At 43.8% G+C, this 17,126-nt stretch overlaps 1 protein-coding gene across 4 annotated transcripts in view; it reads right to left on the bottom strand.

Annotated features, from left to right (window-relative positions):
* The window catches only part of LOC137301031 (tumor necrosis factor receptor superfamily member 5-like), a 49,087-nt gene that overhangs the window by 12,791 nt on the left and 19,170 nt on the right, over window positions 1-17,126 (bottom strand). For 3 of the 4 annotated variants that reach the window (XM_067970387.1, XM_067970388.1, XM_067970391.1), the window contains exons 6-8: window positions 14,146-14,242; window positions 3,939-4,064; window positions 1,546-1,701 (exon numbers count right to left, since the gene is read on the bottom strand). In XM_067970387.1, coding sequence (XP_067826488.1) covers window positions 1,546-1,701; window positions 3,939-4,064; window positions 14,146-14,242 — 379 coding nt within the window. The remainder of the gene's footprint in view (window positions 1-1,545; window positions 1,702-3,938; window positions 4,065-14,145; window positions 14,243-17,126) is intronic. The other variant, XM_067970390.1, reaches the window with a different exon arrangement.

Below are 17,126 nucleotides of genomic sequence, written 5' to 3'. Positions count from 1 at the left end.
TTGCCAATTCACTATGACTCATTTTTCACCTGGCATGAAAGTTAAAGTTACTCTCAATATACCTGAATTAAAACGTTTGGCTTACCTTTTCTGGGCGAGCAAGGCAATCAAAAAAAGGTAAAATTTTTCACACGCAAAGGCAGCAGAGTTCACTGTTTACATACCTACCTGATAATAGACTAGATTACACAATTTCAGTAACACTGTACAGTTTTTCTTTTGTGCTTTTTAATTAATTTTCTCCAAAAGGCTGTGACTGGCTGACTCCAGGAAGCTGTTTCAATGTGCAGGCAGCAGGGTATAGTGGCTGCATTCAAGAGGGAGCTGGACCAGTTCTTGACTGGGGCAGAGATCGCATCAAATAGAAGGTAAGAGTCTTTATGGATAACACTTATTCCATGTGATCTCCTGGACTGGTTATGATTGCCTGATGGGGGCTGGAGAAGAATTTTCCAGAGTAATTGTCCATTGTTGGCTCTGGGTTTTTCTTTTTTTTTCCTTTCCCAGGAGATTACATGGATGCCGGGGAGGGGGGTGGGGGGTTGAGGGAGGGGAGGGAAGGGAGTGAGTGAGGGAGTGAGGGAAAGAGGGGAAGTGTTTAGGCACGATGCTACGGCAATCATGAGTGTTGAGCAGGCTTACTGGACCAGCTGGTCTTTTCCTGCCCGTCAATTTTATATGTTGATGAGTACCCTCTATGGTATTGTTGCCTGTGAAGCACTCCACAAACTGGATAATTTGAGATTATAGTGAGGACTAGGAATTTACCCTGAGAGGCAATCACTGGTTTAGAACCCACATAACTCTGTAAAAGGCAGCTGCCAACTCATGTTCTACCTTGAACAACCAGTTTTCTAGAGAGCTGGAAAAGAAATATAGGGCTGGATTTTCTTCTGGTGTCTTCTTCTTCGCTACTGGAGACGCCTTGTGGGGACATCTGCCCACTACCCTGACCCTAACCTATTTTCCTGGGTTGAGGCTCATTACAAATGCAGAGCTGGTGTCACCGGCAAATAGAAGGAGCACTGCCAGCCAGTAAAATCCAATGGTGCTGCTGCGTCAGAAAGGAAGCGGCAGCACTGAAGGGGTCAGAAGTACTCTCGATATTTTTGGTAGAATTATGAAACTTTCCAGAGGAGCCGAGGCCTATTTTACTAAAATTATAGGGTGGAGAGAGGGAGAGGCGGCCACTACCAGGCTCTATCCCTTCAACAGGGCCATCAAGGGGCTTCCCGCTGCTAACCCAGCATGTGCCACTATACCTCTTCTGACATTACCTAGTGCGGCCAGTACTTCAACAGGGAGATCGGGAAATTGTCCAGTTTCCCTAGCCCTGCCCTCAATTAAATGTATCAGGCCAGTCAAGGGTCAAGTGGTGCTTTAGGGGCGAGCATTTGGCAATAGACCTTCCTGTCCCATTTTCGATCCCCTGCTGCTGCTATACCTCCAAACTTTGAGGGGTATAGCTGAGGAAAGTCAAGTCCATTATCTTTCCACTGCAAGACAGTATTTAGCTCTGAAATGCATGGTAAGCCAACACCATACCTTTTCCTTTAACTCCTTTACCAGGAGGACATGTGCTGTGTTTTCTGCCCAGCTGACAGCCTCTTTCCTCTCTTTGCGCGCAGTAATATCCTTCTCTGGGAACACATACTGTATTTCGTGTATAGATACATTCATGTTCAATTTCAAGTCCCAGCTCTATAAATAGAAAACATCAATGAGGTACAAGTGAAATCAATCTGAAATACATTCTATTTCACTTTATACCTTCTTAAGAGGTAGAGAATGGATACAAAACATGAAATAGCAGAGGCTTCTCTTTTAGGATTAGAATCTAGGGGGTCGATTTTGACTGTTGGGTGACTAACAGGTGGAGCGCACCAGCCGATCGTCCGCTCCCACGAAGGAGAGGCAGCCGCCAGTTTGAGGCCCCGAGTGGGTCCCAGAGTGGCAAAGTTGCTGTCCTCGCCTTGCTTTTTCAGTAACTTGTTCTCATTGGTTCTTTCTGGTTTATTTTCATCTTTCTATTTTCCACCTTCCTTTCAAACTACTTTTTTTTTTCCTCAGTGATTTTATGAGTGGTTATTTTCTGGATCACATTTTGGCAATTTATATTCTTATTGTTTCCCTCATATTCTTGGCGGTTCTTTTATTACTCAGGTTCTTTTGTATATCATACACTCTAAGTGGCTTGGTTTTCACTTACAGAAGTAGAATTCAAAAAACAATGGGAAAAAGGCCACTTAGTTCATCTGTTGTTGTTCGATATGATCAGATTAAATGTCAGTAGTATTATTACATTACACTTCTTGTTGGCATTCCTTTCTTACAAATTCTTACAACTACTGAAAAATCTTACCTAGTTCTGTAGGAACATAGGAAGATAGATACAGGACTAGGCCATTCCGCCTGTTCAATTAGATCATGGCTCATCTATTTCTACACAGCATTTACCTGCCTTTGCTTTATAACCCTTGATACCCTTACCTAACAAAAATCTATCAATTGCAGTCTTGAAAATTTCAATTGACGCAGCATCCACAGCCTTTTGGGGGAGACAGTTCCATATTTCCACAACCCTTTGTGGAAAAAGTGCTTCCTGATTTCACTCTTAAATGGCCGAGCTCTAATTTTAAGATTATGCTCTTTGTTCTAGATTCCCCCATCAGAAGAAATAGTTTCTCTGTATCTGCTCTATTAAAACCCTTTATCATTTTAAAGATCTTGATTAGTTCAATCTCAACCTTTAAACTCAAGGGAATACAAACCAAATTTATGCAACTTGTCCTCATAATTTAACCCTTCAAGCCCTGGTATCATTCTGGTGAATCTGTGCTGTACCTCCTCCAAGGCCAACGACCTCAAACGTTAACCTTACCTTCCTCTCTCCATAGATGCTGCTGACCTGCTGAGTGCATCCAGCATTTTATGTTTTTATATTAAAAATGCAGGTAGTTGTTTTTCATCCTCAATAGCTCAGTGGGTAAATGCACTAGGTGATCTGGTACTGAGCCACAGAAATCCCAGGCCCAATCTCTGATGAATGTTGAATTAGCTAATCTCAACCAAAGCAATTGTAGGAGTACTATAATTGGCGTTAGTGTCCTCAGGCAGAAGGCTCAGCCCCTGCCCCCATTCGCCAAGGCTACGAACTGATCTCTACCATATTCAGTAACAAAAGAATAGGACCTGGCTGTCATGGCTACATCCCCCTCCTCCCACCACCCACAGTTCAAAAACATGCCAGTGCTCACCAGATAACCTCAAGCATAAAGAATGACCATTTGGGTGAGGGACAGGATGTTGCTGGCACCTATGCAACCATACAGCAGTAGAAGCCAGCACCCTTGGGAAAGGAGAGAAAAAATGCTTTTGTCGTAACAGGAAATGTAATGATGCCACTGACATTTAATCTGATCACATCTAACTCCAAAACAAGATTTTGATGACAGGAAATTCCAGATCAAATCTTTTTTAAAAATTCATTCATGGGATGTGGGCGTCGCTGGCAAGGCCAGCATTTATTGCCCATTCCTAATTGTCCTTGAGAATTGTAAACAATTTTACAACACCAAGTTATAGTCCAGCAATTTTATTTTAAATTCACAAGCTTTCGGAGACTTCCTCCTTCCTCAGGTAAATGTCCTTGAGAAGGTGGTGGTGAGCCGCCTTCTTGAACTGCTGCAGTCTGTGTTGAAGTTGAAGTGCACAATTTCACCATTAATGCAGTCACAAGATCATGGATCTGTAGCTCGCCAACAAGGGGCACAAATATTACTTAGTATATATGTTCAAGAGCAGTAGGAGAAAACACTTAAGGAAAACCTTGAACTATGATGTTTTGCCAAAATCAGGCATTTTCAAACAACTGTTTGATAACTGTTCCTGAGGAAATACTCAGGTCTCCAAAAATAAAGTATTACTGTAATATTTACCTCGATCACAAGCTTTACACTTCAGACATTTTTCAAAACCATTGGGATGTTCAACATATTCTCCAGATGTGCATGGCTTACATGTTGTACCAATATCTCCAGTACAATGTCTGTACACTATGTTGCCTGCAATTAAAAAAAATGTATTGTAAAAGTCAGTTATGGAATTACAAGGCTTGTACTGCTCCCAGATAACTGTTGTCAGAAAACTTTTTACTGCAAAAAAAATCTATGGAAAAATAAAACTGGAATTCACCTTTACTACTTTTTTGACTAGGAATAACAGCAGTTCAGGAAGAATAGGAAGACCATGGTGTAATCAAGGAGCTTACTCATCAAAAATCAGACTAAATACAGATCAGTTAACAACAATTTGAATCCTCATTGGATTGAAAATGCTATTAGTGCTTGGTATCATATATTTTCAATTAATAAATAGCTTACATTTTTTCAAGTTAAAAATAACTTCTTTCCCTTTACTATTGTGAAGTTCATTTTCATATCTTATTATATTCAATAACTTTCAAAAGGTAATTAGACAAATACTTGAAGGGAAAAAAATTACAGGGCTATGGGGAAATAGCAAGGAGTGGTCGGATAGCTCTACCAAAGAGCTGGCACAGGCATGATGGGCCGAATGGTTTCCTTCCGTGCTGTATACGATGATGGTACTATCCAGGATTAGGTAGAAGTCCTTTCTCACTATCCACCGTGTTCATGAAAATAAAAATTATTTGAGATCAGGAAAAGTTTCTCTCTCTGATAATGCTAACAGGTAGCCTGTTTTTTAAAAAATTCGTTCATGGGATGTGGGCGTCGCTGGCGAGGCCAGCATTTATTGCCCATCCCTAATTGCCCTTGACAAGGTGGTGGTGAGCCGCCTTCTTGAACCACTGCAGTCCGTGTGGTGAAGGTTCTCCCACAGTGTTGTTAGGTAGGGAGTTCCAGGATTTTGACCAAGCGACGATGAAGGAACGGTGATATATTTTCAAGTCGGGATGGTGTGTGACTTGGAGGGGAACGTGCAGGCTGCTGCCCTTGTCCTTCTAGGTGGTAGAGGTCGCGGGTATGGGAGGTGCTGTCGAAGAAGCCTTGGCGACTTACTGCAGTGCATCCTGTGGATGGTACACACTGCAGCCAGAGTGCGCCGGTGGTGAAGGGAGTGAATGTTTAGGGTGGTGGATGGGGTGCCAATCAAGCGGGTTGCTTTGTCCTGGATGGTGTCAAGCTCCTGGGGAGGCACCCAGCAGCGGGTGTTGGAAGTGGGGAATTCAGAGGGTACGTGCCAGCTGCAGGTTTGTAATGACATTCTGTGTCACTGCCAACTTATGCTTTAGGACTAAAGATAATCTGTCAGCAAGCTATATCAGAAACCCTCATGTTATTCCTTCTACTGAAAGTAACAAGAGAACATCGTTCTTCAATTTTAACCCATCCTCCTCTAGATATCTAACAAGATCAGAAGAGAAGAAAATTTGCCAGGCCTTTGTGCTTCAGGCCCTGCCAGTACCACACCAGACATGCCAATCATCCACTCCCTCCAAAGGGCCTGCTTAGAGACATTCGCCTTCGAGGCATTGGAGAGTGAGTCAGAGGGGAGTGCACCGAGGGATACATAGAGCACAAGTGCGCAAGAGAAGCCGGGGGTGGAAACTGAGGCGGAGAATCAGTCCTCAATTGAAGATCTCATAGACCCTGTTTTTAAAGGAAGAATGCCTGCAGAGCAGCACAGAAAGTTGCAGCCCCTGGGGAGAGTCTCCAGTAGATGGCAGGCTAAGTGCAGGTGCACTGCCAGTATCTTCTGCACTTCAACAAATGGCTTTTCAGCATTGCAGGCCAGCTTGGTGTGTGAGGCAGCTCCATGCAGATCTGCAGTGAACACCCCACTCTAAGAGTAGTCCTTGCTTCCTTGTGGGATGCTCAGACTGCTGCCCTAGAGGCGTGAGGCATCATATTGGAGAGACGGCTGTCTTTTCTGGCATTCAAGCTATTGGGACTTGGATACAGACAAGTAGTTCTTAGGATTTTAACATTCTGATTAGTAACATTTGGTCTGCTTTTCCACTGATTAGTGGCCACACCAAGCCAGTGTCCAGTGCCCATGACGTGGCAGGGATGCGCTCATCAAATATCTCTTAGGATAGCAGCACATAAGTGCCCTCTGGCCAGCCCCCTCAGAAGCCTGTACAAAGTGGCAAAAAGAACTTGATTGTGTTCTTTGATGACGTAATGGAGAGGGTTGATGAGGGTAGTGCGGTTGATGTTGTGTATATGGATTTTCAAAAGGCATTTGATAAAGTACCATATAATGGACTTGTAAGTAAAATTAAAGTGCATGGGATTAAATGGAAAACAAAATTGGCTAAGGGACAGAAGGCAGAGAGTAGTGGCGACTGGTTGTTTTTCAGACTGGAGGGAAGCGTACAGTGGTGTTCCCCAGGTATCGGTATTGGGACCACTGCTCTTTTTGATATATATTAATGACCTGGACTTGGGTTTACAGGATACAATTTCAAAGTCTGCAGAATTCATGAAACTCAGAAATGTAGTAAATAATGTGGAGGATAGTAACCGACTTCAGGGGGACATAGACAGACTGGTGAAATGGGCAGACATATGACAGATGAAATTTAATGCAGAGAAGTGTGAAGTGATATATTTTGGTAGGAAGAATGAGGAGAGGCAATATAAACTAAATGGTACAATTTTAAAGGGGGTGCAGGAACAGAGAGACCTGGGGGTGTATGTACACACATTTTTGAAGGTGGCAGGACAAATTGAGAAGGCTGTTAAAAAAGCATTTGGGATCTAGGACTTTATAAATAGAGGCATAGAGTACAAAAGCAAGGAAGTTATGCTAAACCTTTATAAAACACTAGTTAGGCCTCAGCTGGAGTATTGTATTCAATTCTGGGCACCACACTTTAGGAAGGATGTTAAGGCCTTAGAGAGGGTGCAGAAGAGATTTACTAGAATGATACCAGGGATGAGGGATTTCAGTTATGTGGAGAGACTACTCTTGCTCCTATTTTCTATGTTTCTAAACTGGGGTTGTTCTCCTTAGAACAGAGAAGGTTCAGAATAGTTACAACACATAAGCTTCACGGAAGTGTTACATTGCTTAAATCAACAATAACTGGAACAATCTCACAACGTACATTTGTATATACAATTTGGTGGGCAGGCTGAGCCACTAACCCGTCATCTGGTCTGCTTGTAAACACAGCACCATTGCACCTTGCTTGAACAAGATATTCCTGTTGGTCTGTTTTCCTCTTTGAATCAGTTCTGTCAGTGACTGTTGCCATCGAGTCCCAGATTTCATCCCCTTTCTGACTGATACTCGTTCGCTTTCTCGCCATCTTGACGAGATCATGGCCAGACCTGTGAGCACTCCACGGCGTAAACCAACCCATCAGGTCTTACAATATCTGACATGTGTGAAATGGTGGTGCTGGATGCAGCTCCCAAATACAACACTTTGGCTCCCGGTTTGATGTGAATCTGGTCGATGCCACCAAGGATTGCAGCCGCAAGCTTCAATCTGAAAGGGTTACATGCTTTGTACTCTATCTTCATCTCTGCTTCCTCCACACCTATCCTCTTCTCGCTGTACACCGGCTCTCCAGGAACCATGTTCTTTGTGACCAGTGCATCTTCCTTCTCACGACAAATAAAACACACCTTCGTGTCTGTGTGGTTCTTTATTTCCTCCTCGGAATCCGTCTCTTCCTCTCAAAACTTTATCTTCTCCTCACATTTCTGTGCACTGAAGTGGGCCGTAATTCATTAATCGAATTGCACACACAAACTTTAGTTTTTTCTCCTTAACTAAAATCTCTAAGTTACTCGACTCCACCTCAAACGGCTCATCCATCCCTGTCAAATGGGGAATCAATTTCTCACTACCGGCCACATCACTCAGTTTCTTTTGGACAGCTTCTCACAAGCGCCATTATGGTTACTATTACTATCGGAAGATGCTAATGCTCCTCCGCTCCCGTCCTGTCGCAAAATGGTTTCCTACCCCCGATGGTAGGTTGCGATCCTTGACTGGCCGGAGTGTTTGAACCCCTCAGGGTCCTGCCGTGGTCGCCAGATTTGTAATATATCCAACTCTGACGTCTTATGGGCTGTGACGAGATTCTTTATTGAGGTGATCAAACCAAACACATATTAAAGGCAATTACAATGCTCGAGCAATAGTTATAAGAACAGAACGATATAACCCGTTCCCTTCTTGAGTAGAGTTGTAACCCGACCGTCATCCTGTGTTGCTTTACCTCTACTACTGACCTCTTATACTGACCTGTACTTATACTGGTCTTGTAATCAGTATAAGCCCGACCTATGCACTGGAGCCCTGAAATGGGAGGTTGTTTTTCCAACATAGCGAAGTCAAGGAAGATAAGGTTGATTTATTATTGTCAGTTGGATGAGTTTAGACTGGAAGATCAGCTTATCTCAACAGGCTAATTTCTTTAAGACATAGCTATTGTCCAGAGCTACAGTGATTAAGATAAAGCTGGTCGACCGTTAGCAGTTTATCTCAACAATTCTTTTAAAGACATTATTTAGGTTTATAGTGGCTAAGCTAAGCACAGGTTCTATCATTTTAGTTTTAACTGTTTCATTGCCAGGCAGCGTAATTAAAATTATATGTACACCATATCTTCATGGGTTCTAGCTTGAATCTTCCTGTCCATTCCTACAGCATACAGACACATCGGGCTCGATTTTACAATGGCGCCCTGTCGGCAGCAGGGGTGGGTGGGTGGGTGGGTACCGGGGGTGTGTGAAGGTGCGCATGGTAAACCCGCATGAACAAAACTTACCGTTTCCTACGCAATCGCGTGTCGATTGCTGATGATTAACGTCCTCCCCTGTAACAGGCTGGCTGCCGTCAGGAGCTGCAACGTGAGGGGGGGGGGGGGGGGGCGCGAGAAAGAGAGCGAGCGAGACTACATCCGGCGCTGGAACAAAAGACCGGGGGGGGGCCTGGAGAATGGAAGATCCAGCGCTGGACTGGAAGACCGGGGGGGGGGGGGGGGGGGAAGGAGGGGGACATTGGCAGCGGGAGACATCGGGCATCAGAGCAGGGGAGCAGGGTGCAAAGGTAGGTTTGTTTCGTGTTTTCACTTCCTTACATGGTTATTTAAAAATTTAGTTTCTTGTTTCCTGATCCAGCCCGTCACACCTGGTTTCACCAGGCATGAATCAGAAGTGTGGGCAAGCTGTCCAGGTAAGTTAAAAATCTTTCTAACTACTTAATCTGTCACATGATGTGGAGATGCCGGTGATGGACTGGGGTGGACAAATGTAAGGAATCTTACAACACCAGGTTATAGTCCAACAAATTTATTTTAAAATCACAAGCTTTTGGAGATTATCCCCTTCGTCAGGGGATAATCTCCGAAAGTTTGTGATTTTAAAATAAATTTGTTGGACTATAACCTAATCTGTCACAGGTAAAGTGCCTTAAGTACCTCAATCAGGTACATTTGACTCTTTAACTGTCATCTTCCGTTTTCGGGTCACCCGCGCGCACACAGGTGGGTCCCTGGGAAACTCGGAAGTCGGTGATTGAAGCCGGCTTCCCCCAATTTTCGGAGCCGCCCCCGCCCTGCCAATGCCTCCTACAATCACCCCCATTATTTTTGGCAATGTTTACAAGTGGCTTTATTCATTCATTCTATAATCTTTATTCTTTTAATACTTTTGATCCTAATTTCTTTTAATTTTAGATAATCCATATTCTTTTAATGCCACTAAAAAAAAATTAACTGGTCATTATCACATTGCTGTTTGTGGGAGCTTGCTGTGCGCAAATTGGCTGTTGCGTTTCCTACATTACAATTGTAAGTACACTTCAAAAAATACTTAATTGATTGTAAAGCGCTTTGGGATGTTCTGAGGTCGTGAAAGGCGTTATATAAATGCAAGTCTTTCTTTTCGTTCAAGTGAAGAAGAAATAAGTGGATGCTAGAGATAGTAATATGTCCGACAATTGACGATTAATGTTTCAAAACATTCATCTTCTAAGACTACATAAACAGCAGTACATGCCAGTCCTACATGTACAAAAGTCACAAGTAAAGAACTCAACGGGAATCGTGCGCTATTGCCTGTCCAGCCATTCACGGTAACTCTCCCTGAAGGTAGCTAAAGTTCCTAACTGAGTTTTGCTTTGTAGTCCTCATTTATACCATTTTAACAAACAAGCATCCCATATATTTGGCTATTCAGCAACTTCCATTGCCCGATCCAAAAGTTACATCAGGTTGCAGTCTCATCATAAACTAGCACATTGCCTAATTCTTGCTGAGTTTAATGTTATGTCATCTCGTAACCTTCTTCGTACGTCAAACGATAGACCGTGACCAATTTGCACTTCAAAACACTTTTCTTTTTATTCATACACAAAGTCCCACTACAGTACCTTTGGCCACTCCCAGGCTCTTTCAGCTGGCCTCAGCTGCCTTGCAGCTCATCCGCTTCTTTCAGGTCTCAGAGCCCAAGCCCGCCCCAGCTGCCTTCCAGCTTCTTATTCAGGGCTAGTTTCCCTTGTGCCTCGACCGTTTATTCTCAACTGGCTGGAGAAGGTGTCCACCCACTCCAGCCTCAGTTACCTTTTAATGGTGAGGTTTCTTAAAGGGTCCCTTATTCAGGGATCAGGGCCCTCATTAGCCTATGACGGACATAACAGCCCTCAGTCACTCTGTTACATCCTCCCCCCCAGCATAGAGCCAATGGCTCTAATGGCCTATGCCGCGAGGCAGTATGCTTTGGAGAGAGCACCGGCATTCCCCTGAGCCGACTCCATTCCATGCTCAATAATTGCCTTCTCAATCATTTCACCAAGTTCGTGCCGCCAGTGTTCACATGTCCCATGCTCAGTCCCTTCGGCTATTTCAAAAGGCCATTGACGCAGCTTCCGAGTTTTCAGCTTTTCCTTTTCATGCCGACTCTGGCATTCCGTTTCACAGGAGTCCTCACGCCAGGTTTTTTCTCGTGGAAATTTCTAGCTCTCGCTCCTGTCAGTCACCTTGCATTTCTGGTGCAGCCACCATTTCGCGAAAGGACATGATCAGTCCTACCGATTGCTTCACCTTTTTAGCCGTCTGCTGCAGCACCTCCTGGTTTTGTCTGGTTACCAGGACTCTTTCCTCCCATATAGGGTAACCCTTTGTAGTCGTCACCAGGGTTTCAATCAACTGTAAGACTGCCGAAACTATTTCAGTTGCCTCTTCAGTAAAAGACTCCTAAAACTTGCTCTCTTTTCCAATGCACTCTTGAAAAACTGCTGGTGGCCAGATCCCATCAGACAACCTAGTGCTTTCAGTAGGCTCAGGCAATGGACCATCGAAAATAGGGCTGAGCAAAGAAGTATCTAGTTGAACTGTTTTCTGGGCTGGAGAAGGTTTCTTCTTTTTCTCTTTCCACTGCTTAACAACCTTTGTTGCTGTTACATCTTTTGAGTTTTTCCTGGAATTCCTTCCCCATGTACTCCCTTCGACATAGGTATCTGTAGATGCATAACTCTCCACTGCCCGCAACGGCACTCGATCCTGTAAGATCGCAGACAAACCCTGGTGGTGACCAAGGATCACATTCCATGGGTTTCTCAGAGATTGGAACCTATTTCACAGGGTTTCTTCTTAACCGCTCTAACTCCAGCTGCTGCTCCTCGGCCATGCTTTGCAGGATGACGAGGGACTGTGCTCCTTTTCCGACCACGAGCGTTTGGCTTTGTCCTCCATCTTGAAGCAACCGCCCCTCGCTCCACTTGATTCCTGCGGTTGGTGCCTACCCCTTGATTTGGTCCATCTGGTGCACCTGTGGGTTTTACCCTTGCGCTTTGTTCCTCTTCCCCCAGAGGAATCCTTGTTCCTCTTTCACTGCTCCTTATTTGACCTCCAGGGTGCTGATTCTTCTTTGCACTCTTCAATTGAAGTTTAGTGGAGGTCCAATCTCCCGGAGTCTCCAACCTCCTTCATTACGGGTTAATCGGTTGCTCCATTTGCTACCACCATGTCTGTTTCGTGAATGAGATCCATTTGGGTTTCCACTTTGATTCCTTCCAGCTGCACTGATTGCAGGACTTCCGCTTTGTCATCCCAAATGGCCTCAACTATTTGTTTCCACCTTCTTTACAACTTCAGGTAGGACGGTTGCCACGGTTTCTTCACATAGTCCTCCAATACTTGGGTCTTGATCTATAATTTCCAGAGCCTCTCTGCCATTGTTTGCAGATCTTTCCACTTGTTCATTGATGGATTGCTTCTTTTGAACTTCAGTCACCTCTTGCTTCATTTGAAAAACTACAACCTCTTCAACATGGGTCAGCCTGCAGCTTTCGCAAGCTGACTGGACTCGCTCTCACTCTCTCTCATTGCCCATCTGATTATCTTTCAAAGTCTGAATCTGTTAGTGAGCATCTCTAGTTCAGCCTCCTTCGCAGCCTTCAACGTCTCGTACTGCATAACAACAGAAGCCTTCTCACTGCACATCCTTTCCGACTTTTCCTTTACTGTGGCCACTTGTTCTCTCTTTGGCTTCTATCTCTCTCTCTTGAAAGTGAGGAGCGCGTCCTCTTTGGCCCTCATGGCTTCCTCGAGGGTCTCCAACTCCAAGTGGAGATCGAGAACAGCTTGATGGGTCACCTGCTCTTTGCAAGTCTTCCGGCAGTTGATACCTCCGTTTCTTCTCCTCCTCCAGCTCCACGTCCTTTTGCATCAAGGAGTTGTGGAGTTTCATGATCTACACATTCAACGTGTCGAGCTGTCCGGTCAGCCTTTCCTCCTGAAGCCATACAGGTTGCTCGAGCCGCTGCTTCTGATCAGCCATCTTGTGTACTGACTGCTGAAGGCTGGCATCGGTCAACATTTGCTGGCTATTCTCCTCTTGGAGAAGGCCTTTGTGGCCTGCAGGTGGACCTCCAGGCGGAGCTTGGCGTCCTCTGTGCCCTACAGCTCATCCTCCAGCTCCTCCACCTGCTGCTCCAGCACCCGCTTTGCTTTCTCCAGCTCATGCACACTCTTGCCCACATCCATGGCTCTTTCAGCTGTCTGCAACTGCCGGTCAGATAATAAGCTTCTTTCAGGTCTCAGAGCTCAGGCCAACTGCCTTCCAGCTTCCTGTTCAGGGGTCTGTTCTGGGGCTGGTTTCTCTTGCGTCACTCAATTTTATTCTAAACTGGCTGTGGAAGGTCTCCATCCACTCTAGCCTTAATTGCCTTTTAAAAATGAGGTTTCCTAAATGGCCATACCCTTATTCGGGGATCAGGACCCTCATCGACCTACAGCTGACATACCGGCCCTCAGTCACCCTGCTACAGGACATTCAGCAACCAAAGTAACTTCTACTACATCAACATGTTCTCTAGATTGGAAATAATCTCCAATTCCTCCCGGGCTCTCAAATGAAAATTCTAATTAAACTGTGTTAATTTGGCCTAACTAGCCTCAGTTATCATGTAAAAATATTACATAGAGACTTAATATTAGAAATGCCTTTGAATGCTACCAACTGAAAATCTCTTGGTTGCCATTAGATGGAGTTACAAGACCTGGATTGGAACTAGGCAGGGCTGTGCAGATTGTGTATCTTGAGACTGTAAAATGAGCAATTAAAATGACTGATTATAAATCCAAACAGCACAAATAGCCATCTTAGCACTGACATTCTTCAAAAACACATTTTATTTAATATCTACAAACAATTCTATAAATGTACAAAAATTGTTTTAATATGTTAACAGGAGTACTGAAATGTGAAATCAGAGAGCATCTTCCACAGAGCTTACTATTATTTATGATTTGTCAAGAAACCTGAAAATGAATATGCCAAAGTATATCCTGGTAAAATTAAACAGTTTTACAAAAATTTGTCACCAAAAAGCATAATTGAAAAAAAACTATTAAATGAGAGCTTTAAATCCTCAGAAGAATTAGTCATCAGTATACTTAATAGAAACAAATTCTTTACAGAAATATTTAACATACCTTAAATAATATTATTGAGGTGAAAGGGGACCCACACGTCTCAAATGAGAAGGCAACTGGCACTAATAAAAGAACATTTATTCACGGTGCATTTTTTATATTATATTAATAAAACCATAACATTATCACTTTTGAAAGTTAAAGAAAATTAGTACATGTTTGTGTGGTGGTGCCGATTGTTCAAAATAGAGGCCATCACTTACCCGGTGGACACATTGAACAGCACTCTCCCTGAATGTTATACTCTCCTGAACCACAACAGCCCGCAGAGTGAATAACCAGTGACAGAATTAAACAAATCTATATTGAAATAAGAAGAGAACTGTCATGCATTTTTATGGTTATATTTTACTTTGAATCCTATTTTTCCCTCCCAGACAAGATTGCAACTCCATACTAGTCTTCCTTCAATATAGAGTAGGATAGCCTGACCTGTGGAATTCTCCACAGCCACCAATTCTAACCATCAGTGAGAATGAAACACTTTCAGAAGGAGCATTTGGCACAACTCTTCCTGCTGATTTTTATAACAGGATTTCTTTCTTATTTAGAAGGTTAACTTACAAATATGAACGTCCATGCTTAGTTCAAATAATTCTTAATCCTTAAATAAAGTTAGTTTGCTTTCAAATATTACAGTACTGAAATATTAAGTGCTCAGAAGAAAACCATGAGATTCTACAATATTTACATACCATTAAAAAGTTTTTTAAAAATTGAGAGTACAAGGTAACAATTACCTTGATTAAAAAAAGGATGAAAAAGCAATCATGCAACTGCAAAAAACTTTTTTTTTAAAAAAACGATATCACTTGAGACAGCACTGTGTACAATTTTTAAAAAAAACTTACATTTTATTTTGCACAGAGCCTACAGAACAGTCAGTTAAAAGGAGGCACAAATTCAGGATTACCACTAAAAGAATTAAGATTTTATTTCACACAGATGGTCAGCAGATACTTAAGTTTCTGCTGACCATCTGTGTGAAAAAAAATTACTTGGTAATTTGAAATTTTTTTACATCCAGCACGGCTTTGAATTGACAGGAGTTGACTATATAAATTGAATCATTTTAGGTACATAAAAATTGGTTCAGAGAAAACAACATGACCACTGGAAAATCAAAAAAGACTGTTTGAACAATTTAACAGATTGTTTTGTGGCAGTTGCTGATTCCAGATTGCTAGCTTTGAAAAAAAAAGCTAAGCAATTTGATTTGTGTGGGCTACTTGTTTGCGATTGGTAGGTTTTCCTTACTTAGGTGAGTGAATCTGCATGGTTAATTTAACAGGTAGTGGTTATTTGAGACAGGTATTTTTAGAATATACTTAGTATGTGTGACACTTTGAAGTGATTTTACCAGTGTCGCAGAGTCCTACCGTCTTGTAACCTTCTTCATATGACAAACGATAGTCCTTGACCAATTCACACTTCAAAACACTTCTTTTAATTCACTCCACACAAAGTCACACTACAGTATCTTTGGCAATGCTTAGTACACTTTCCCGTCCCAGGCTCTTTCAGCTGTCCGCAGCTGCCTTTCAGCTCATCAGCTTCTTTCAGGTCTCAGAGCCCAGGCCAGCCCCAGCTACCTTCCAGCTTCCTCTTCATGGGCTCTGCTCAGTGGACCCTATTTCAGCCCAGTTGCTCTTGTGCCTCGCCCATTTACTCTCACCTGACTGGGGAAGGCCCTAACCCATTCCAGCCTCAATTACTTCTTAAAAAGGTTTCTCAAAAGGGCTATATCCTTATTCAGCGATCAGGGTCCTCAGGTACCCTGCTACGCATTTCCCCCCCGCCCCCCCAACCCAGCATAGAGCCATTGGACTGCGCCGTGAGGTAGTATGCCCTGGAGAAGGCACACCGTATTCCCGAGCCAACTTGGCTCCATGCCCAACAATGGCCTTCTCAATCATTTCACCAAGTCCGTGCCGCCCATGTAACCCTCACGCTGGGTTTTCCCGCTTGTGTCCGTCGCCGTGCATTTCTGGTGCAACCACCTTTTTGCGAAAGGACATGATAGCCTCAGTAAACGACTATTCTGCGTTCTCTTTCCACTGCTTAATAACCTCTATTGCTGTTACATGTTTGGACACTCTCTCTCTCTCTCTTCTTCCCCCACAGCCCACAACGTGCTCCCTTCAACATCAGGGTCGGTCGGTGTGGAACTCTCCACTGCCCACACCGGTATTCGATCCCATAAGATCGCGAACAAACCCTGGTGTTGGCTAAGGATCCCATTCCTTAGGTTTCTCAGAGATTGGAACTCGTTTCTCGGGGTTTTTCATTAACCGCTCCAACGCCAGCTGCTCCTCAGCCACACTTTGCAGGATGATGAGCGACTGCATCGCTTTTTCTGACCGTGAACATTTGGCTTCGTCCTCCGATTTAAAGCGACCGTCCCTCACTCCACTTGATTCCTGTGATTCGCGCCCGCCTGTCGATTTGGTGTATTTGACTCTCCTGCAGGTTTTACCCTCGAGCTTTGTTCCTCTTCCCCCAGAGGAATCTTACTTCCCCTGGTCCTTATTTGACTTCTGGGGTGCTGATTCTTCTTTGCACTCTTCAATTGAAGATTTAGTGGAGGCCCAATCTCAATGAGACTCCAACCTGATTACAGGTTTATCGGTTGCTCCATTAGCTACCTCCATTTCATCCTCCTTTGGTGCCTTTTCAGTATTTTTACAATGTTGAAGTACCACCATATTGGTTTCTTGTCTGAGATCCGTTTGGGTTTCCGCTTTGATTCCTTCCAGCTGCGCTGACTGGGATGAAAAACCCGGAAGTCCTACAAACAGTCCCAACTATTTCTGTTACCACCTTCTTTATTTTGTATTCAGCCAACTTGCCTTCAATTGCAGCCTCTGTAATGGCAGCTGCAGTTTCTAACACTGGTCCTTGTACAACCCCTGCATCAGGCACAGCGGGTTGTAGAACCTGATCTACAGCACTTAGCTCTAGAATCTCTGTCTCCACAGACGCTAGTCTTTGCAATAACTTGCCCCTTCAACTCCTTGATGGTCCTTTCCCTCTGAACCTCTTTGTCCAGCAACATTAAACTTCTCCTTCCAAAATGCAACCTCCTTACGAAGCCTCTTCATCTCTTTTTCCAGCCCTCCGATAGTCACCTGCCGGAAATCAAGTTGCACCTGCTGGGTCTTGTAATTCCGAGTACTCTCAAGAC

The sequence above is a fragment of the Heptranchias perlo genome, chromosome 32 (assembly GCF_035084215.1).
Source record: "Heptranchias perlo isolate sHepPer1 chromosome 32, sHepPer1.hap1, whole genome shotgun sequence".
In the NCBI taxonomy this organism is placed as follows: domain Eukaryota; kingdom Metazoa; phylum Chordata; class Chondrichthyes; order Hexanchiformes; family Hexanchidae; genus Heptranchias; species Heptranchias perlo.
The sequence above is the reverse complement of the archived record's forward strand: the minus strand, read 5'-3'. Positions and strand labels throughout refer to the sequence as shown.